Below are 23,008 nucleotides of genomic sequence, written 5' to 3'. Positions count from 1 at the left end.
ATTGTATGTGAAAAAATAATTAAAAAAACATTTTAGCATAAGGCTACAACATAAAATTTGAATTGGTTTGAATTCTTTCTGAATTAACTTTTTTTCAGGGCATGCAATCTAATTCAGTAATTACATTTAGTATCGATTTGCAATACTTATTACTGGGAAAATCCCTCCTGGAGTAACCTCAGGTTAAAGGTCTTGAACAAGAGCATAGTAATGAGTTAATTGGTCGTCCCTTGCAGGATTCAAACCAACACAGTTTTTGTTACTAGCCCAGATTTTTAACCAGCAGACCACTTAAGTGACTAACATTGTCTTAATGGTCGGGGTTCTCAAATCTAAATTATACAAATCTAATCTAGAATAAAACGTTAAAATCCATTATATTTTATACATTATATTTTAAGGTGACGTACTTACAGTCAAGCTCGAAATGATTCATACCCCTGGCAAATTCTGATTCTGAAATTCTGAATTCTGATTTCTGAAGTTAGTTACTGACTAATTAGTTACTTTTATTCAACCAGCAAGTTTTTTTTCTTAATTAGAAATGACACCGGCGTCTCCCAGACGATAATAAGACGATGTACAAGAGGCATCATTGTGGAAAAAATTATTACTCATCTTTTATTTACATTTGAACAAAAAGCGGCATGTCCAAAATTATTCATACCCTTTGCAAACTGTCACAGTCTATGGGAAAATCCAAAGATCTATACCATTCCAAATAGTCCAAGCTGTTCTAAAGCATCCTAATTACCCTGATTCATTGAGAACAGCTGTTTTAATTAACTCAACAGGTGAAAAACAGAAGCTCTCTGCTGTTGGTTTGGGGACAGTCATGGCTAAGACAAAGGAGCTCACTGAGGACCTGCGGCTGCTCACAAGTCAGGAAAGGGCTATAAGACCATATCTAAATGTTTTGAAGTTCCAGTGGCTACAGTGCAAAGTATTATTAAAAAATACAAGATGTTCCGCACTGTGAAAAATCTCAGAGGACGTGGTCGGAAGCCAAAAGTGACACCTGTGGTGGCCAGGAGGATAGTGAGAGAGGTAAAAAAAAGAATCCAAGGATCACCACCAAGGCCATCCTGATGAATCTGGGGTCTCTGCTGGTGGCAACAACTCAAGGCAGACAGTCAAACGAACACTGCACACCGCTGGGTTCAACGGACGCAGACCAAGGAGGACACCACTTGGACAAAATTGAATTGTTTGGCCACAATGATGTAGCCTTCATTTGGCGTAAAAAAAAAAAAAAAAGGAGAAGCCTTCAACCCTAAGAACACCATCCCCACTGTCAAACATGGTGGTGGAACCTAATGTTTTGGGGGTGTTTTTCAGCTGGGGGACCAGGGAACCTAATCACAGTAAACAGCACCATGAAAAAGGAGCAATACATCAAAATTCTCAACAACAACATCAGGCAGTCTGCAGACAAACCTGGCCTTGGGCACCAGTGGACATTTCAGCACGACAACGACCTAAAACACACAGCAAAAGTGGTGAAGAAATGGTTAGCAGACAAAAACATTAACGTTTTGCAGTGGCCCAGCCAGAGTCCTGACTTCAAGATTCAAGATTCAAGATTCAAGAGTTTTATTTGTCACATACACAGTTATATACACAATATACAACTGGCAGTGAAATGTAAACAGGTCCGCTCCATGGACAGTGCAAATAACAGTTACAAGAAATTAAAATAGAAATAGAATAAAGTTAGAATAAAAAGTATTAACATAAGTAGAATTATAAATAAATCAAGTAAAAGATAAAAATAGGAAATAAGATAAAAATAAAAATATAAAAAATATGTGGATGATAAGTGAGATAAACTGTAGACTTAAAAATAAGTGGTTAACATAAAATATATAATATGTATATATAAAGAAGTATAATGTGCAAGGTTTATTACAGGTTGTTACGCAGTAACAATAGGGACGTAAAGTAAAGTGCAGTGCAATTGCAGTGTGTGGATGTTAATGTTGAAAGACCGTATGTTTATGCGTGTGCGGGGGTGAAGTGAGTCACGTGACTGAGTTCAGGAGTCTGATGGCCTGGGGGAAGAAACTCCTCCTGAGTCTTTCAGTCTTTGCCATCAGGCTACGGAAGCGCTTACCAGATGGCAGCAGGGTGAAGTGAGAGTTTGCAGGGTGATTAATGTCTCTGATGATTTTAGTAGCTCTACCTCTGCAGCGTTTGGTGTAGATGTCCTGCAGAGACGGGAGAGCTGAGCCTGAGATGCGCTCGGATAAGCGCACCACTCTTTGCAGGGCTTTGCAGTCGTGACTGGTGCTGTTCCCGTACCACGCTGTGATGCACTGAGTCAGGACACTTTCTATCGCCCCTCGATAGAAAGTTTTCAGGATGGCTGGTGAAACCCTGAATTTCCTCAGCTGGCGCAGGTGGTACAGTCTTTGCCTGGCTTTTTTCACCTGTGTCTGGATGTGTGTAGTCCAGGTCAGATCCTCGGAGATGTTCACACCCAGGTATTTGAAGCTGCTCACTCTCTCTACCGGTGTCCCGCTGATCATGAGAGGGGAGTATGACCGATGCTGTCTCTTCCTGAAGTCCACAATCAGTTCTTTGGTCTTGTTAACATTCAGAGAGAGACAGTTGTCCTGGCACCATGATGTCAGTTGCTCCACTTCGTCCAAGTATGCCGTCTCAATGTTGTTGGAGATGAGACCCAGGACAACAGTATCATCAGCAAACTTGACGATGGAGGTGGAGCTGTGTGTGGACAAACAGTCATGGGTGTAGAGAGAGTAGAGCAGGGGACTCAGCACACAGCCCTGTGGAGCTCCAACACTCAGGGTGATGGAGGTGGAGGTGAACGGGCCTACTCTCACCGCCTGGGGTCTGCCAGTGAGGAAATCTTCAATCCAGAGGCAGAGAGAAGAATTCAGGCCTAGATCCAGGAGTTTGTGTGTTAGCTTAATGGGAACTATGGTGTTAAAGGCTGAGCTATAGTCAATAAATAGCAGCCTGACATAGTTCCCACTTTTGCTGTCGATGTGAGTGAGGCAGGAGTGAAGGACGTGAGAAATGGCATCTTCAGTCGATCTATTGGGACGATAGGCAAACTGAAGAGGGTCCAAAGTGTCAGGAATGGAGGAGCAAATGTTGTTTTTAATGAGTCTCTCAAAGACCTTCATGACTAAAGATGTGAGAGCCACTGGACGATAGTCATTTAGGCAAGAGGGTTTACTGATCTTAGGTACAGGGATGATGGAGGATCGTTTGAAGGAGGTGGGGACAACAGATGTAGCAAGGGACTCGTTGAATATGGATGTAAAGAGCCCTGCGAGCTGATCAGCACAGGACCGCAGAACACGACCTGAAATACCATCCGGCCCAGCAGCTTTCCTGACATCCACACGTTTGAGTGCCCTCCGAACCTCGTTCTCCGAGACAGAGATCACGTGACCGTTGCTGCTCTGAGGGACTCTCTCTGACGCGTCACTCGCCGGAGTCGCGCTGCGAGTAGCATCTGCCTGCACAACCGGAGGCTGCATTTTCAGGAACGCAGTCCTAGGACCGCATTTCTAGGACCCTTGGTTTTTATTGACCTAGCGAATTAGAGGACCAGCAAAGATGGATGACGAGTGTGAGTATCACATGTGAATCAGTTTTTATTTTAACATTAAAACAATCGTGATGCATTTCATTGGAAAGTTAACGTAGAAAGGATCGTGATTTGCTAAATAGTCTTGAATGCATAGCTATCATACGTATTTAAGATAGTGCTGTAAATGAATTGTTAGCACATTCGTTTAACTAAACTTGCATGAAAGCTTGTGTTGACTTAGTGACAGCACAATTGTGTCTTAAGACAACTGTATTACGTTCGTTGTGAAAGCTTGTTAGTTACTCGTTGTTTTTTTCTTCATTTTAAGAGTAAGTTAAAATAAAAGTAATGTTTTAGCTGTCACGTGCTCACAGTCAGCCTGTTTAACGTTAGCACACAATACATGACATGTTAAGAGTACGTCTCTTCATTTTGGCATGGTTTTATAATGTTGATTGAGACATATGACGTTTTTAAAGTCAGGTATAACAGGCCATCATAATAATTGACTGTTAAAATACCACGTGTTAGATTGTGTCATGTATTGTGTACTGTACTCTATATGAAGTGTTTTCAAGGACACAGCTCAGGGCAGGCAGAAGTATAACAAAAGATTAATTAATTGGTCAAGTCCTAGACTTAGCCCTAATTTATGTCTATTTATTTATATAAAATGAACTTGTTGAAAAGAGGGGAGAGCAGTTGGTAGGTAGTGCTGCTGCATTCATTACAATGTGTGCTTTAAATATTTAAAGGACAGGAAAAGTCATATTATTGTAGAAATAACATGTTATTTCTATTCAGATTTCTTGCCTCTTTCTCTGTAAAAAAAAAATTCTCGGTTCAGATGCGCTTTATTGACATGAATGTTTCAAGAACCTGTTCACCCAAATCTTTGAACAGTATGCAATAACAGTAATATGAACATTATTTGGTATGAAGATTGATATAATTTTGTATTGTATATAATGTGTGTGCTCTGTGGTGACTAAGATTTGAAAAATTTAAATTTGAAATTAACAATTAGAAAGTTGAACAAGTTCAACTCAATGTTCCTTATTTCATTAACTTCTCTATCTTTCTCTCTCTTAGGAGTCAGCGAAGACGTTGTCCATGAAGTTCTTCCTATGTGGTTCACGTCATGAACAAATTTGTTTTTGTGTGTGTGTTCAAATTCAACTGTTGAAATATATTATTTTATAAAATATACACAATCTTAAATCTACCCCAGAGTCATCCTTGTGTATTCCCTCTGTACTTAAAAATGTGATTGACTGAAAAGGCTATACCATTCCTTGTTTATTTTACTTGATGAGTTATTCAATTATGCAACTTGGACCAAATAATTACTCAACATTCCTAGAAACCAGATTTAATTGCAATAAAGAAAGCAGTATTTGGGTGTAATAAACCTTTAAAAACCTAAAAAAAAAGGGTTAAAATACTGCCTTGGTGGCACTTGTTTCAGATCTCCAAAACTAGGGTCCTGGAAATGCGTTCCTGGGATTGCAGTTCTCCGATTCGGTAGGTGGCGCTGTCACATAAAAAATAGGGTCCTAGAAATGCGGTCCTAGAAATGCGGTCCTGAAAGTGCAGCCTCCGGTATTGCAGCCGGATAATGTTGCGCGCTGCCGCGATTACCATCAAAGCGAGCGTAGAAAGAGTTTAACTCGTTCACCAGTAACGGATCAGCTCTCACCTCTGCAGAGGATTTAGTTCCAAAAGCACAGATGGTCCTCAGTCCCTGCCACATCCGCCGGGAGTCGTTGAGTTGGAAATGAGATTCCACTCTGTCTTTATAGCGGAGTTTTGCGGCTTTAACGGCGCGCCGGAGAGCGTAACATGAAGCTTTGTACTCCCTCATATCCCCCGTTAGGAGACCGGCATTGTAAGCGGTGGTGCGCGAGTTTACTGCAGTGCGAATTGAACTGTCCACCCACGGTTTCTGATTAGGGAAGGACGTTATAGTTATTGTTTGTGTGGCTTGCTCTGTCAGTGTGTTAATAAAGCAGAGCGCCACTTCTGTGAACTCGCTGACGTCTTCAGAACTCGCGCGGAACATGTCCCAGTCGACGTCATCAAGAGCTGCCTGTAGCGTGATCTCTGAATGGGATGACCAGCGTTTGACTTCCCTCCTCACCGGGGGCTCTTGAACGAGCCTTTGTTTATATTCCGGTGTGAGGAAAATGGCGGCATGGTCCGATTTGCCAAAAGCTGGCTGTGAACGAGCTTTGTAGGCGTTCTTAAACGGAGAGTAGCAATGATCCAGTGTGTTTGCTCCTCGTGTGGGACAGGAGACATGCTGGTGAAAGTTTGGCAATACTTTCTTAAGGTTTGCTTTGTTAAAATCACCCGCGACGATGAAAGCAGCGTCGGGGTGTTTGTTTATGAAGCCGCTGGTCACATCATGGAGGGCAGATAAAGCCAGCCCCGTGTCTGCTTGTGGTGGAATATAAACGGCAGTGGAGATGACCGAGGAAAACTCCCTCGGCAGGTAGAAAGGCCGGCACATGAGAGTTAAATGTTCCAAGTGAGGCGAGCAGGATCGCGAAAGAATGGAGATGTTCCTTGGATCGCACCATTTCTTGTTTATCATGAAACACACTCCACCGCCTTTAGATTTCCCGGCCTCGGCTGTTCTGTCCATCCGAAAAACAGAGAAGTTCTCGGACGGCGTCACGGCTGTATCCGGGACCGCTGGCGTGAGCCATGTTTCGGACAGACAATAGATGTTGCAGTCTCTCATGTCCCGTTGAAAACTTATCCTGGCTCTAAGATCGTCCATCTTATTCTCCAAGGATTGGACATTTGCGAGCAAAATGCTCGGGAGAGGAGGACTGAATGCTCTTTTTCTCAGTCTGTTGCGGATCCCAGCGCGTTTCCCGCGGTGTTTTTTGAATCTTCGCCGTCGACTCGAGTGGCCATTGTTCAACTCGGCGTCCCGGCGAATCTCAGATGGAAGATTGGAGAAAGTGTCCTGAAACAGGTCAGTGTAGCGGTAACCAATTTCCAGAAGTGTTTTGCTGTCGTAACAGATCAAAGCAGATGATCCGTTGGAAAAAATAGAGAGTAAAAGAGAGTAGAATAATAAATAAAAGCAAAGTCTTAGCGGAGCGACCTGAACGGCGACCGAGCACGGCGGCGCCATCTTTAGTTCTCATCTTTAGTTAGCAAAGCAAACAATTAACTAACTTAAATCCCATTGAGAATCTGTGGAGGGAGCTAAAGATCAGGGCCCGTATTCATAAAGAATCTTAAATCAAAGAGTAGCTCCTAGTGACAAAATTCCAAGAAAATTCTTAGAAATGTGGGCGTTTACTCTTACAATTAACTAAAAAAATCCTAGTAAAGAAAAAAGTAATTCAGAAAGCATCTTAACCCTTAAAAGAGGTCTTAAGATCCAATTTGTTAGGAGCACGGACGAGGACTTTTAAGAGGCTTAAGAGTTTCTTTAGCAGCGGAGAAAATGGCAGAAAGACGAAGAGGGAGAAGAAATGTGTTGCAGACAATGGATGACAGTGACTTAATCAGAAGCTATAGATTAGATCGGGCAGGGATCATGTTTGTTGCATTAAACCCAACTTTCAAACCACCAATTAAATAGACATGCCAGCAATCAGTGTAGTTGGAAAGATTGGAACAATGTTTATAACTCTAAGCCAATCAAATACCTTATAGGAAATTAACAGCATGGTAAATAATAAAAGGATTTATTTACAGATATATAATGTGTGTGTGTGTTGGTGTGTGTGTGTGTATGTAATGTTACTCTAGTGCGTTCTCGTTTTAAAACGATCCTCATCTATAATGGTGTTTCAGAAACGATCTCTGTCCAAACTACATGACTGAAAACGCATCACATGACCATTCATGCACACTGGGCATGCGCATACAAGTGTAAACAGTTGCCTCTTGCTCATGTAGGCAGCTGCAGTATTATAAAATATAGCATTTAACTGCACAACGGCTGCTAAAAAGGACCACAAAAGTCAGCAAAGCATGCTGTTCTGTCTTTGAGTTACTGTTTACACGGTCGTAGAGGCTGGTATGTTTCAGAGACACTGAGAGAGACGGCCCAGGACTGTGTTTCCAAAAAGCATTGTAACAATAGCCACCAATGGTCTCTACGATCGAGGTTTGAATACGCCAGGGTTGTGTGGACGACAGGCGTAACCGTAGCAAAAGTTATGTGTTTTAAAATGAAAATGTACTAGTGAAAATGGGGCCGGAAAGAAAAAAAGTATGGTGCATCATGACGTGTCTCACAACTGTTCAGGCTACAGCAAGTTTGAATGGAAAAGAGCAGAGTAAACTGAATAAATAGTACAATTTCATGTGCTGCTGCTTCTTTTCATTTGCAAATCTAACAGATATGGTCAGACTCTATTCAAGGATACAAGTTCTATGTTAAATGACTGAACCGCAAACTGGACTGAAGGCTCACAGATTTTCAGAGAGAGGAGACAACATCAACAGCTGCCTGACCAGCACTGAACTACAGACAAGCGCATCTTTAATAATAACTCCCCTGGTTCAGCACGTGTGCTTCGAACACCTGACATCTGGCACCTTCTACAGGCAATAACAAGATTCTTTCTTCTGCAATCTTTTGAATTCTCTCAAAAAACACCAAATATTCTCAGATGGAGGCCATACTTAGGAAAAAAAATCTAAGCACATATGTGCAGAAAGTCAGCAGATGTGGCAGTTAATGCAAAAGAGTCCATCAATCATACAGCAGATCGCAGGTGTAAACCACTAACGCCACCTGCTGTTCGGGTAGAGCAACAGAAACCAAGGGTGCTGTAGGGTTCAGTAAGTCACAGTGCAAACATGCCTATTTGTTAACCGACATTGCAGTTGTTATAAGCTCAGTATCCAAAGTCATGCTACACTCTTCTGAGTGTTACATGTTTAAGTCAAAATACAGCAGTATAAAATAGTACAGAATGCAGCAGTATAAAATATTAATGAATTAGGCAACCAGATAAATGAGCTGTTAGAATCATGTAAAACGAAATTCTTATAGGATTTCTTTGATTGAATAGTTCATGCGAGCCATACAAAAACTGATATCAATTAAAAAGCAGTTCATGATCATCTAGACTACTTGCATGCAATACTGCAATCCAAAACAACAACAAACATGCAAAACTGCTTATCACTAAAAACATGCATTTGCAATTCATTGTTATACACGTCACATGTCTGTTTCAGGTACATGCAAGTGAAACATTAAGGTTAATAGAGAGCTGTGAATTAATGACAGGATTAGAGGAGTAGATGGTTCAGTCCATGTCATACTGGAAGGAAATGAGTTGGGTGGATGATGGGAGAAAAAAAATATCTATATATAATAAAAACTAGTGTTTTGTGGGGAAACACATCAGTACATACCCAGAAACAGCCTCTTAGGAAGTTTGATTTCTTCGTCCTTACTGTCTGTTGCTTCAGACAAATAAGACAAATAAACAAAAAATAAGAACAGGGAGAGGGGGAAAAAATAGATTGCATCGCTCCATCTTCTAGGAGACACAAAAAGCCCTGAAGTCATGGAACTCGTGAAAACATGTCCAAGTCATATTCCACCCAAAAATCAAACGTTGAGATACTAAATTTTGCATTAAGAAAAAAACAAAGCATATTTTTAGAATCCCTATTATACTTGGCATTGCGCATGACTTTCCAGCATAAAATTCCAGACACATTCTCATTACTGTAATGATTGCATATGTTCGTACTAACTTAAATTAGGGATGCACCGATATGACTATTTTGGCCAATACCGATAACCAATATTTCTTTATATTTGAAAGCCAATAACTGATATATTGGCCGATAAATCTAAATCCAATTTTTTATATATTTTTGAGAGCCTGAGTACAAAAACAAGTCTCACCATTAAAATCCATGTCCCAAGCACACAATTATAAATGTTCTCATTATAATTTTATGTAGCCGATATGACAGATTTGCGCTGCACAACAGTTTTGTAATTGAAAACCATCATGGCAAACAGTGCTCATCTGAAGTGCCTCAGCTGATGAAAACAATAATCCATTATTTATTGGCTTAAATATATCAGGCTAATATTCTTATCAGGCCGATAACGATAACATTAAAAATGAACATATATTGGCTGATACCGATATGGTGGCCGATATATTGTGCATCCATAAACTAAATAAATATGAAATAATTGATTTATTTTTCACATTACAGTAAATGAGAACAATACAATATAATTATATAAATAGAAATACATCTGAGTAAAATATGTCACTTTTCATCTGATTTTGGGTTGAAACTGACTTGTAGTGCATTTGGGTCATAAAGTTTGGAATTATTAAAAAAGGTCTTTAAAGAAGTCTAATGCTCATGAAGGCTGCATTTATTTGATCAAAAACACAGTAAAAACTGTAATATTGTGAAATATTACAATTTAAAATATCCATTTTCTATTTTAATATATTGTGTATGTAATGTATTTGCGATGGCAAAATTTCAGCATCGTTACTCCGGTCTTCAGTGTCACATGATCCTTCAGAAATCAATTTAATATGCTGATTTGGTGCTCAAGAAACATGATAGTTGAACACAGTTTTGCATCATATCATTGGGTCCATTGATACAAATAAGAAATGTTCCTTTAACTGCTAATCAGCATATTTAGAATGATTTCTGAATGATCATGTGACGCTAAAGACTGATGAAAATTCAGCTTTGCCCATGAACACATTACATTTTTGGTTTTATCTTTTTGTATAGCTGCTTGGTTTGGAAGCCTCTCCCTGACAAATAAAAACAGACTTGGTAGTCTGGTCAAAGTGGCGAGCAAGATTTCCAGGAGAAGTCAGGCTCAACCTGGGGAGTTATACATAAAACACGTCCAGAGGAAAGTTAGAGTCATAGCTCATTCACAGGATCATCCCCTAAGAACGGAGTTTGAGCTTTTGCCCTCTGAGCGGCGCTATCGAGTTCCTAGATGCAGAACAAAGAGGATGCAAATATCTTTTATTCCGTCAGCTGTGAGGCACCTTAATGGCACTTAAGCACTTTATAATAACTTGCACAAGTTGCATGTTCTGTATTTTATTCATTTATTTATTTGCACATTATGTACATTGGGCGTTATTGTGAATTCCTTCTCTGGTGGTTGGTCTTTTTTGGTGAGTGTTGTTGTATATTTATGTGGTTTATGTGGAGCATTTGCTGCAAATCCAATTTCCCCTTGTGGGACAATAAAGGTACTTTGACTTTGATTTTTACAATAAATGAACATGTTCTTTTAGATTGTAACAATATTAATGTATTTTTGATCAAATAAATGCAGCCTTGAAGAGCATAAGAGATTTTGTGAAATTCACCCAAAAAAATTGCATCACTATCACACTACTGAAGCTACATATGCAATCATTAATTTTAATGTGTACCAAATGGGTTTGAATGAGAGAATGAGATCCTGGGAACCCTGAGATTTAACAACGGGAGTTGTTTCTGTGATTCATCTAGTTATTTTGAACATTTGTTGACAAGCCATTGGAGAGTTTGCAAGCGTCAGCGCTGTGAAGTTAAAGGGTTAGTTCACCTAGAAATGAAAATTCTGTCATTAATTATTCCCCCTCATGTCGTTCCAAACACGCAAGACTTTTGTTCATATTCGGAACGCAAATGAAGACCAACAACCACTTTGACGCTTCAAAAAGTTAATTTAGAGATTGTAAAACTAATCCATATGAATTGAGTGGTTTAGTCCAAATTTTCTGAAGAGATACAATCACTTTATGCACGTCAAGCAGGTTCAGTCGAGCTTCTGTTTATGTCCACTGATCAATGTTTATATGTGAATAAAAGCCTAAATTCAACCTGTTCATTATATAAAGCAATGGTGTCTCTTCTGAAAATTTCGACTAAACCACTCAACTCACATGGATTAGTTCTACAATCTCTTCATAAACTTTCAAGCATCAAAGTGTATATTTGCGTAGCTTTCAGTGGAGGAGAAGAAATCTCTCAGATTTCATCAAAAAGATCTTCCTTTGTGTTCCGTAGATGAACAGAAGTCTTGCAGGTTTGGAACGACATGAGGGTGAGTAATTAATGACAGAATTTTCATTTTTGGGTGAACTTTCACTTTAACTCTGAGAAAAGTTTGTTTAACTCTCTTGGCTGTTGTGTCAGTGTTAAGTGTTATGGGTTAACAGTCAACCCATAAAGACAGAGAGGACCGAACGATTTCACACCAAATGATAAAAACTGTTTAAACAGGATGTCCTGTGTAAACAGCCGAGTGAAAGACTATTTGTTTAAGGCTTGATTTAATTTGCCCAAGGAGCAAATTTTCGTTCTCTCTTAGTACAGCATACTACTATACTACTCGAATTACTTCAGTAGTACGTATAATGCATTTTCTGTATGCATGAAATACCTGGAATCACTCAAGGAAACATATATGAAGTCATGTCATGTGACAACAATGAAGCATCATACCACCAGTTTGAAACATTTAAATACGTACAAGATGGCAATCTGAGTGAACAAATGACTCTTAACAACATTCAAGTATAAATAAACCTGAGACGGATGTTCACCAAGCAGCCAGTCGGTCAAAGTTCATCCCCTTCAAAGGCCCTCCTTGTATGATAATCTCGTGGAACATGTTCAAAAACAGACCCTAACCTTGTGACTGTATCTACTGTAATTTAATAGCCTGTAAACTCAAGTACCAAAATCAACTACACAGACTGACTGGAAAACCAGGAATTAGAGAATTTAATAATAATTAAAAAAAGTTAATGATTCATCCATCTGGGAATAAAAAAAAAGCTGTTACACAAACATTCTCTCCAATATAATGCTGAAAACAACTTCGGTCTGCAGCTCCACACACACTCAATCGGAGGCTGTAAAGAGTCATAAAGATTCCCACCTGTGAACGAGCGGCGTTTGGTGTTGAGTTCAGTGGCCATGCGGACGTTGGTGCACAGGTTCAGCATGATTAACATAGTGATGATCATGATTATACTCTGCCAAAGCAGCGGACTCTCAAAGTAACGCCCAAACCTGGAAAAAATAAATACATACCAACACACACATACATATATTGGTCAGAGCTTTTTCCATGCTTTTTCAAGTTGTTACTGATAAATGGATGAGGATTTATAAAAATCATTGTACAAATTTTGTTAGGGCAGATTTTATATTTAATTGATATACTTAATTTGTTTTATTATTAGTGCACAAATAAGAAAAAATATTTGTGAACCAATAGTAAATTTAAGCACCTCTCAATATTTAATCCTATCAATGAAATGACGTGCATATTTTTGTGTCCAAGTGCTTTATTTCCTTTTAAAATAACTTGAATTCCTTTTTAACACATTTAAATAATACATATTATTCTATGTTTTGTTATCTTAAACCCCCAAAATGTGGTGCAACAGTACGAACGAAGGTTTAACGAAGGTTTAAAACCTTTCATATAAACAAATTTCATAAATATCAGTAGTTTTAAAGCTGTTGAGATAATTGAAAAACTTTTCCACAGCACTTTTTATATTCTCAAATGTCAGTGTGGCACAACCACAAACATGTCTTTTTTATTATGAAAGGTAATAACAGTAAACATGATATTGCATCATCCAGACGACCCCAAATGATCCTTGTGGCAGAGTAAAAAGATCTCTCTCAAATACTGGTAAAAACTGCTAATTTCAGGTATGGATAAATTGGGTAACTTTCCATGTGGTTGTACTGACATAAAAACAGTCAAACAATTCATTTAAAGGCTTTTAAAGGTTATTGTTCATGTATATAGATGTGATTAACTGTTGATTAACTGCCTTAAAAAATATATACACACAAAAGGAACATTTTGCAAGCACATTATCCAATATGACATTACCGATGTTTTAAACAAAGATCTGATGTCAGATAAATGCCTCTTTATAAATACGCAATAAAGTGATTATGTGTCATGTATTTACATTGTTTCCTCATTTAGCTGTTGTGCATAACTCACCTAAATAGTATTCTTAATATGTTGGCTACCAGTAGCACCAAGCAAACATATGTGGAGAATCCTTCAGCATTCTGAGTCCTGCGGATATCCCTGTACTGAGGGATGTATGGCACTACTCCTCCAAATATGATGGCAACAGATGCGATCCAAGACACCGCTTGATGAACAACATACATGATCTGATCCACAATCACATCATCCATTTTTGAGTGATGTATCTAGCTGTCCTTTATAGTTAAATCAACTGAATGCAATTACTAGCCCACTAATTTAATGAAACATAAATCATTACTATTTTGCCATTTTGTTCACATATTAAAATGCAATTTCCTGAAGATTACTGGATATTTATTCTAAACAACGACAGTAAATGTACTTTCATTGTCCCAGTCACCATCCACTGACTCATTAGATCTGATTCATTCAAGTGCTTCCCTTTTCCAGGAAAGAAATACTTGCTAAATCGATGGGAACGACTCCTCAGCGTGGGTCCGTATTAGATGGTGTGTATCTTCTGTCGTTTGATCTGTGCACAGATAAATAGAGTGCTGTAAATCATATTAATGCCGCTGTGATCCTCTCTGCTACAGCTGGCTAATGCTCATAACAGTACTTCCGTGTTGCTCAACGTTACGATGCACTCATTACATATTCATGAGACGCTTGGTCCTAATGCAAGTCGCATTTTCTGACTTGCGTAAACAGTCTATGCTTGCGTATGACAAGAACAATGATACGGTAAATTATTAACCATTAACGCCAATATTTCAGCATTTCTAAATACATTTACCATCACATATTATACGCACACTTGAAATGGCCGGATATCAAACTGATTTATGACTGGCTATGACAAGTTGTCTCGTTAATCCCTCGAAATCCGAATAAGTTGTTATATGTGCCCAAATCGACGTTACATATTTTATGAAATCAAAATTAAATGTTATTCGCACTGTGTAGTTCATATTTTTTCATCAGTGGACTAAAAATGACAACAACAAAAAATCTGCTACTAAAAGGGTTAAATGTGGACATGCCCTCCCACGAACGAGGAAGTCTTTATGCAAACAATGAGTGAAAAGTTGAAAAGTTATGGAATTCTTTTATTCTGATGGATATATGATCAAAGATCTCTGAGATCAAAGCACATGCCAATTATTTTCACACTGGAGCTGTTTTAGTCCAGATAACGTTGCCTAGAGCTGAGACGAACAACACAACATAGGCTATAACCAACTCAACAAACCTCATGGCAGGATCCGAGTCAAAAGCTGCCAAAGATTTAACTGCAATGGCAAGTGTTCATTTTAATACATTTTAATTTGACAATTTTATAATTGCAGTTGCGATGTTTGTTTTAAAGTTTCACAAATCTGCTCAATTTATTTATTCAAACAGATGGAGACGACAATGCAACAACTTCAGAGCAGGTTTCAGAATTTATCTGACCAGATCATCTCCAAAAATATCTTTTCAGAAGCATAATCTCACTTTGTAGACGTAAATTTAGATTAGCTTTTTGTATTTTATTTTATGTCATAACACTAGCATGAAATGCATTTGTACAAAGTAATATCATGTTTTGGACACTATGACAATGACATCACAGAATTCTAATAAATTCTGTAGGAACTTTCGATTCATCAGAGAATCCTGAAACTCACATTACAGTGGTTTCACAAAAAATATCAAGCAGCACGATTTTCAACATTGATGATAAGAAGTGTTTTTTTGTGCTGCAAATTAGCATATTAGAATGATTTCTGAAAATTCAACTTTGCCACCAGGATTGTTTTAAAATGTGTTCAAATAAGAAAACAGTCATTTTTCACTAATAATATCACAATAGCACTCCTTTTTGATCAAATAAATTAAGCCAATATCATAAAAAATATTACCAAGTACCAACCCCAAACTTTTAAATGGTAGTTTGCATAATAGTTTTAAAAACATATCTAGAGTATCATGTTTATTCTCGAATATTCCATTAAGCTTCGTTTATCTTGAAAACATGTATAGTCAATGATGAATGCAACATATATTTGGGCTGTCATATAAACAGGAAATAATTTTTTGCATTCTTTTGATTTTTTGGATTCCCTGGTTGTACACACTCCATTCTGTGTGAAACCATTTATTAGCGGCACTGATTTTGGTTTTGATATGCTACACAAAGAACTGAGGGTTTTTCCTTAATGCCTGAACTGGATGATATGGGAACCCGTATAGATGACCTGGAGAAGAATGTCGCTGATCTCATGACACAAGCAGGAACGGAGGATCGTCACAAACCAAAGCAAGTGCATTGGACTTATTTCATCTCCAAATTAAAGTTTGCTCAATAATTAGAGATATTTAAAGCAAATCATATCATTTCATATTTCTGTTTTTCTGCACAGTGACTTTGAAGAGAGAACAAGCTGGCCAAAGCACTGAGCAGAGATGTTGCAGAAGCTTGAGATCAACAGTATATTTGTGTATTAAGCTATGCATGTATTGTTCACATGTGCCTTATTTTCTATTTCCTTATGTTTATGTGATGTGGATCTTGTACCCAAAACAATAAACTAACTTGTTTAGCATTTTTGTAAAATCTTTTCCAGGATACAATATAAACAAAAAGGGAAACATGTTACAATATATTCATATAAAGGACCTCTACGTTAGCAATCTTTGAAAACTGTCATAAAACGAGGCATTGGGACAATAGGCCAAATAGACTATACTGGTCCCTTTTTAATGTGTAATAGTTGCAAAAAACAGTGTAGCAACACACAATTCAATTTAAGGGAATACTTGTTGACTTTTAGTTTCATTTTGCTTATATTTTTCATTATGCACTAATGTAGTATCCAGTGTATATTACTCAGAAAGATTTTGTTCAAAATGAACCATAATGCAACACTACACAATGGTGCAACATGAACTTAGGTTCACTATATGTTCAAAAAATGAACTCAAATCATCCTTGTTCACATTACTTAAAAAACTCATGTAACTAAATTAACTTAAATTTACTGAGTTGTTTCTACTAAAAATTAGGATTGTCAGCTTTACTTAATAAGTATTTGTTCGGTCAACTTAATATGGCTGAGTGAAACAAAAAAACTGGGCAGTGGATCTGTAGTTCCCAGCATGCTTTGCAAGGGACTGCATTAGGAGAGTAAATTTAGGGATTAAAGTGTTATTTTATGTTTTTCAGTAAAGGGAAAGATGTTGTTAGTTTATGTTAGTGTTTAATGTTCAGTTATGTTGGACATTTAGAGGAGTTTCTGTCATTTGCAGAAGAGTAGTGCCTGTGTTTAGGCTGTGGGTACTCATAAACACATGTTTATTGGATGGACTTCCTGCCCTCAATTAAGTTATTTTTGCATTTTGTTTCTAAAAATATGCGTGTTATTATTTAATAGTTTGACACTTAACACTTGTAGAGCAAGTTAAATAGATAAATGTGTTCACCTAACATAATAAACATTTATACATTTAACATAACATTATTAAGTAAACTGCACATATAAATATTATGTAACAGTGACAAACTCAAATGGTTTGTATTTACTTAAAGACATTTTGTCAGCTTTACTGGACTTTCTTTTGTTCATATAACTAAATTGTTATTTGTAAAAATTACTCAATATAGTTGCCTGGAACCACTTAACGCTGCTTTTTTGAGTAAATTCAACAAGTAATTTTTTTGAGTGCTGGCTGGTAATTAAAAATACCTTTGTAGTTAGTATAGACTATAATTCACAATTTGCTAGGACTGTAGTATTATAGTTTTTCACATTATCAATGTGTCTTTGCTATTGGGGTTTGCTATTGGGGGAAAAAACGTGTGTAGACGTCCATATTTGGCCAGCAGGTGGAAGCATTGTTGCTCTTTTCCCAGCTCTTTCCATAGCAGTAAATTATCAAGGTAATTAAATCTGTGGAATCGGAGTCAGATGTGGGTCTTCAGCCAGACCATTATAATAAATGGAATTTACTGTGTATCTGTGCATTTTCTCATGACTAGATATAAAAGGGAAAAAAGACAGAGCCTTTTCAGTAAGGGTACTGAAAGACTGTAACCGCCTCCCCTAGATATATACACTATTTATAAATCTTCGTTTAAAAACATTTTGTATACACTTGTATTTACTACTACTAACATTCTGCTTTGTCGGTGACTTGTTTGTTGCTTTACTATGGAATTTATGTTTTTTAAATAATTATTTTACTTAATATTTGTGCCTGTTTTTCCGTTGTTATTATTATTCAGTGAACCTCAGTGAAAAATAAATAAAACCTTCCGAAACGTGCAAATAGCAACATGCAGAGGCATTTTAAAATGCATTGACAAACTTATCTCCAACCCACATTTGAATCATACAAATATTTTCCCCCTTTTGGCTTGCATGAAACATCGCGAGATTTGCGCGGACGCTATTCACCAAAGATACGCCACTTCCAACGTCCCCGTATTTGTCAAGGGATACTACGCAAGAAACGTGACGTACGCCCGTGGGCTGGACCGAGCGTTGGAGAAAGGGAATGTCGATCGGTGAGAGATCGGTTACAGAGGCGGCCGGGAGCGTCAACAGAATGGGTGAGAATTTAGTCCCTGTCGCTTTATTAAACTCAAACTGTCAAACTCTTCTGTAAGTAGGTTTATAGGTTTATGTGTGCAGTGTGTTTTAACTACGCGTGCTTGGTTGCGCGCGGTAGATGCATTTCCTGAGCGTGTTAATGGTCAAATAGATCTGCTCAAGCTCTGTTTCAGTGTAATCTTCACTCTTTCTGTCATTATAATGTCAATAACGGTCTCTTGTTTCAAATAAGGCATTTGAATCAAAGTTTTCACTTACGAATATGTACTGTGGTTGGTACAATGATAGTATCAGATAGAACTGAATCATACGCATATTCCTGTGCCTTGGTATTTTCATTGTGTCCCTCAAAGGTACCTCAAGGAATGCTATGATGAACAAAACACCGCACTAACATAATAATTTGTCCAGAAAACCATAAAATATATTGGCTAGGGTGGGTTTAAGCAACGGCCAGTCATTTGTAGCTATAGTGTTTCCGTCTGGAGAAACACCTCCTTGTCTTGTGTCTGTCACTCTCAGCTTTGTAGAAATAGTCAAATAAGTATGTTGCAGTAGGTCAGGGGTGTCTGATCCTGCTCCTGGAGGCTGTCTTCCAGCTAATCAAGGTCACTAGAAACTTCCAGGCAGGTGTGTTGGAGCTAAACACCTGAAAGTATCCCTCCATGAGCAGGATTGGACACCCTGGCTGATGTAGAGAATTGATCACTTGCTATTAGATGAATGGAAGTATAGATAGATTAAAGGATGAATTAACGGATGGGTTGATGGATAGACGGATGCTCAGATACAAAGATACACTACAGACACAAGCACATTGATTAATAAAATTATGCATTTCATTTTAAACATTTATTGCACAAACAACTTGTTGTTATCAAATTGTCGTTTGGTGATGATGATGATGATGATGAGTCTACATGAAACGGAAGTTGCTGCCACCTTCAGTAATGTGACATATTATATTAAATAGAGGGCAGGGCTTGATTTTAGGGCACCTCCTCACCATCTCTAGCTGGCAGCAGACTGACGGTTGGAGGTGTTTGGTTAAGGACGTTCAGCCCAAGCCATCAAACTGACGTCATCAGAGAAGGAATGCCATCCCACAGGGGAAGCACATTTTCAGATTTTGACTTCCGATTACGAAGACAAACTCATTTTGTTTTGTGTATTAAATAACTTGCATGGATTTTCATCTTGTTCATCTCAAGACTACTGTGCGCTAACAAAGTAAATATGGGATTCAATTTTGATTTCATGCGGACTTTAAGGAGATCCACTAATGTAGATTGATTGTCAGGCACAAACCACTCTTGATTCACTTTTACTGTACTGAAGGTTAGTCTAAACATTCTCCCTTGCACTTGTCTCGTTCTTATTTAAGATGTTGCATGGAAATGACCTGATTTTACCTTTACTTTTAAGCAACATAACATTACTTTACTTGAATAAATTAATCGTATAGCAAGCATGATCATATATATATATATATATATATATATATATATATATATATATATATATATATATATATATATATATATATATATATATATATATATATATATATATATATATATATATGGGTTGGATCTCATGAGATCTCTGGTGTGGTGAAGACCCTGTTGGCTCTTGTTCAGTGAGAAGAATTAGTTCTTTATTTATTCCCATCATGTTTGGATCACATGGCTACTGCTTGAATCGTTCCTGTCCATTCCCATGGTTGGTGCTGAGGCCTCATTTATAAAACTCTCATACAATCAAATTTGATCCTAAATTCTATGGATTTCATCTTACCTCAAAAGGGAATAAATCAGGATAATATGCCAACTGAAGAGCATTTGATTAAAGTAATTAAATTAATATTTTATGACAATGTACAAATGCAAACGCAATATGCACAAATTATAATATGCCTACATGCACATTGAGCTGCAATTTATGAAGAGGGAGCGTTTAGAACATGTAGGAAACTTGTACGTTCACATTTATGATCATTCTTTTCATATATATGTCTTTATAAATGAGGCCCCTGGATTGAGGGGTCCCAGAATGCTCTGTTTGTTTGTTTTCTGAACTCTAGTTCACTGGTGTCCATACAACTTCATTATCTAAAGTAAACATTGTTTCCCTGTAATAATTGCTGAATTTGCCAATTTGTCAAGATATTTGGCTACTTTAATTCAGACTTTAAAAAGGATAAGTCGACTACATTTCACGACTACATTTTGCAGATGGCAAAATAAAAAGATATTTTGAAGAATGTTGGTAACCAGGTTTTTGTGACCATAGACTTCCATTGTATGGGACATTTTTTTGCTCTCAAAATATCTCATTTTATGTTCCACAGAATAAAACAATTCAAAACTGTTTTGGAATAGCATGAGGGTGAATAATTGAGGGCAGAATAATTTTTGGATGAACTATCCCTTTAATGGCAAGTAAACAAGATTTCGTTCAGATTTATCCACCTCTAAATAAAACAGAAGCAAATTGTGGTTGGTCCGTAAGTCGGGTCCTGAACAAAATAAGATGCCGTATGGACCAAACCTTGTGCCAGTAGTCAAAAGTCTAGCTGTGTGGGACCAGCAGAGCTTATGTCTCAGCGTCTGCCATTTTTGTGGATGTGAATCTATTTTGGTCTTGGATGCAGATGTGACAGTGACTTTCCAGCCCTTGAGTAGGATGTTAAGTGAATAGTTTACAGCTTAAGTCTTGAGAGAGAATGTGTGTCTGACTCTGAACTGTGGGTGGTCAGAATAGCCTTTATGGAGCGTATTGTCTGACTACTTTCATTGAGTGTGTGATGAGAAAACCAGGCAGAGACTGCTTGCTTTGCTCAGGTGCTGTGACGAAGAGTCGACAAGATCCTGGTAGGGCCCTATGATTTCTGCGATGCAGCCAGTCATAAATATGGAATTTGGGAAATTTTGGATGAATAGCCTAAATCAAAAGCCTGAACAGTTAATCGGTAAACCAGTAAACCAGTGTTTGTGAATATTAAATCACTTTTTTTATACTGTATAAACTGTGCAGTTTACGCTTCATTGTGGACCCTGTTGACACTTTTGTGTCAGTCGTGCATTGTGAAGAGATATCACTATATTTTAGACCATTTACTCATTTTCATTGCTTTGTCTTTCTATTTTCCTTTCTTTACTGCTTTAGTTTTAGGCTACCACATCTCTTCCGGCAGTTAAGCCACATACAAAAACATGTCTGCAGGATTGCAGTTTCTCTCTCTCTCTCTCTCTCTCTCTCTCTCTCTCTCTCTCTCTCTCTCTCTCTCTCTCTCTCTCTCTCTCTCTCTCTCTCTCTCTCTCTCTCTCTCTCTCTCTCTCTCTCTCTCTCTCTCTCTCTCTCTCTCTCTCTCTCTCTCTCTCTCTCTCTCCTCTCTCTCCTCTCTCTCTCTCTCTCTCTCTCTCTCTCTCTCTCTCTCTCTCTCTCTCTCTCTCCATCTCTCTCTCACACATTCTATCTCTCTCATCTTCCATTTAGATGCAAGGTAATGCTTTTGGTTAGGTGTCACCCAAAGATACCTTCTAAGGGCTGTTCACATGTCACGCCTTTTGCACAGTCAAGTTTGTTCATTTAAAATTAGACGTGCGACAAGTGCATGAGCGTTGTTACAAGGTTTATTTTCCAGGCGCATCTACGTTGCAGAAAGATGAAAAATTTGCAGGTGCAATGCAGGTCATGTGACAAGAACCAAGCAATCTGTTACAAGAACTTAAAGTTATCGCTTGGTTATAGTTATTCTACATGGCCTTTTCAGTTCTAATGGTTGCCTATTTACCTGAGACAAATCCAGAGCCGTTGCGCAGAAGTTCTGTTTGCTGATGCTTTGGCCAACTTTTTTTTAAGAAGATCATCAGACGGGTCTTTGTCCACTCTGAAATAGGATTTGAATCTCCCTTCGTCCAGACGGAGCTCTTGGATTAGTTGGTGAAATTCTCAGTGTTTTCCACTTGTATTTAGACGTGACATGAACGGCCCCTAGAAGGGATAGTTCACCCAACAATGCAAGTTCTGCCATCATTTACTTGCCCTCATGATGTTCCAAATTTGTATGACTTTATTATGTGGGACGAATCAGGAGGATTTTGCAGAATGTCCAAGCTACTTAACCTGACATGTCTTGATTAATATTTAACATTTATCTGTCCCATAATAACCCACACCAGTGACCCAGAATGTGACCTTGACGTACAGGCCTCATGTATATCATATGTGTGAAAGCCTTGGCATGATTTATTTTTGGTTGTGTCGTGTGAGTACTTGTGGACCATTTCTGTCAACGCTACACCATATGAAAATCCAGTTGTGCTTTTTTTGGGTCATCAGTATTGTTCATCATGGTGGTCTGAGGTGGTTTTTGCTGGTGTGTGATTGAGACCATGAAAATTAGCATCAAGAGCATTTACTGCATTGGTTCATTCAGATGTTCCCCTTCAAACATGCCGAGCGTCACATCTTTGACAGGCTTTTAACCTAGAAGACGGAACCTTTACACCCTGTTTAACCTGTGAGATCATACTACCCCTGTGTGAGTGGGTTCTCTGGTGTTTCTCACACCTCACACCTGCCGTCTAGTAGAACACCAAACGATAACATCAGCAGGAAGTGGTGCAGGATATTTGTAACAGACTTTCATTTGTAGTTTCGAGAAAGAGCATTGCTTATATCCATTGTGTGGGTGGGGAAAATAGAGCAAAACTGGGCTCAGACTACAGGAGTTTGAGACCGATTTATGCCCGATTTGCCCTTCCTGACATTCTGTGAAGAAGAAAAAATGCATTCAGGGCATCGCTTGGAATCTTAAACCTCCTAGTC

General features: G+C 38.2%; 3 protein-coding genes across 7 annotated transcripts in view; 2 read left to right on the top strand and 1 right to left on the bottom strand.

Annotated features, from left to right (window-relative positions):
* The window catches only part of slc66a2 (solute carrier family 66 member 2), a 63,048-nt gene extending 48,819 nt beyond the window's left edge, over positions 1-14,229 (bottom strand). Inside the window, exons 1-3 of one of the 2 annotated variants that reach the window (XM_079829506.1) lie at positions 13,587-14,229; positions 12,495-12,628; positions 8,963-9,013 (exon numbers count right to left, since the gene is read on the bottom strand). In XM_079829506.1, the coding sequence (XP_079685632.1) occupies positions 8,963-9,013; positions 12,495-12,628; positions 13,587-13,789 (388 nt within the window). In that variant the 5' untranslated portion in view covers positions 13,790-14,229. The remainder of the gene's footprint in view (positions 1-8,962; positions 9,014-12,494; positions 12,629-13,586) is intronic. The other variant, XM_079829507.1, reaches the window with a different exon arrangement.
* A 419-nt stretch (positions 14,230-14,648) lies between these two features.
* On the top strand, positions 14,649-16,161 carry hsbp1l1 (heat shock factor binding protein 1 like 1). Its single transcript, XM_079829646.1, has 4 exons — positions 14,649-14,880; positions 14,985-15,051; positions 15,792-15,882; positions 15,986-16,161. Exons 1-4 carry the CDS (start codon positions 14,836-14,838, stop codon positions 16,020-16,022), a joined length of 240 nt encoding a protein of 79 aa, XP_079685772.1. The 5' UTR covers positions 14,649-14,835; the 3' UTR covers positions 16,023-16,161.
* Positions 16,162-18,052: 1,891 nt separating this feature from the next.
* septin7a (septin 7a) overlaps positions 18,053-23,008 on the top strand; it is a 54,507-nt gene continuing 49,551 nt past the window's right edge. For 2 of the 4 annotated variants that reach the window (XM_079829802.1, XM_079829800.1), the window contains exon 1: positions 18,088-18,174. The gene's annotated coding sequence lies outside the window, so the exon portion shown is untranslated. Of the gene's footprint in view, positions 18,175-23,008 lie in introns of all 4 variants that reach the window. The other 2 variants (XM_079829803.1, XM_079829801.1) reach the window with 2 other exon arrangements.

Source organism: Gobio gobio, assembly GCF_949357685.1.
Source record: "Gobio gobio genome assembly, chromosome: 11".
Taxonomy (NCBI): domain Eukaryota; kingdom Metazoa; phylum Chordata; class Actinopteri; order Cypriniformes; family Gobionidae; genus Gobio; species Gobio gobio.
This window is presented reverse-complemented; position numbering and strand designations above follow the sequence as displayed.

Excerpts from the sequence above, each read along its gene's own strand:
- hsbp1l1 (XM_079829646.1), top strand. The coding sequence starts at position 14,836 with ATGGCAGGATCCGAGTCAAAAGCTGCCAAAGATTTAACTGCAATG. Across the intron at positions 15,052-15,791 it reads TGACCAGATCATCTCCAAAA|TGGATGATATGGGAACCCGT; the intron begins ATATCTTTTCAG and ends TAATGCCTGAAC. Across the intron at positions 15,883-15,985 it reads GAGGATCGTCACAAACCAAA|TGACTTTGAAGAGAGAACAA; the intron begins GCAAGTGCATTG and ends TTTTCTGCACAG.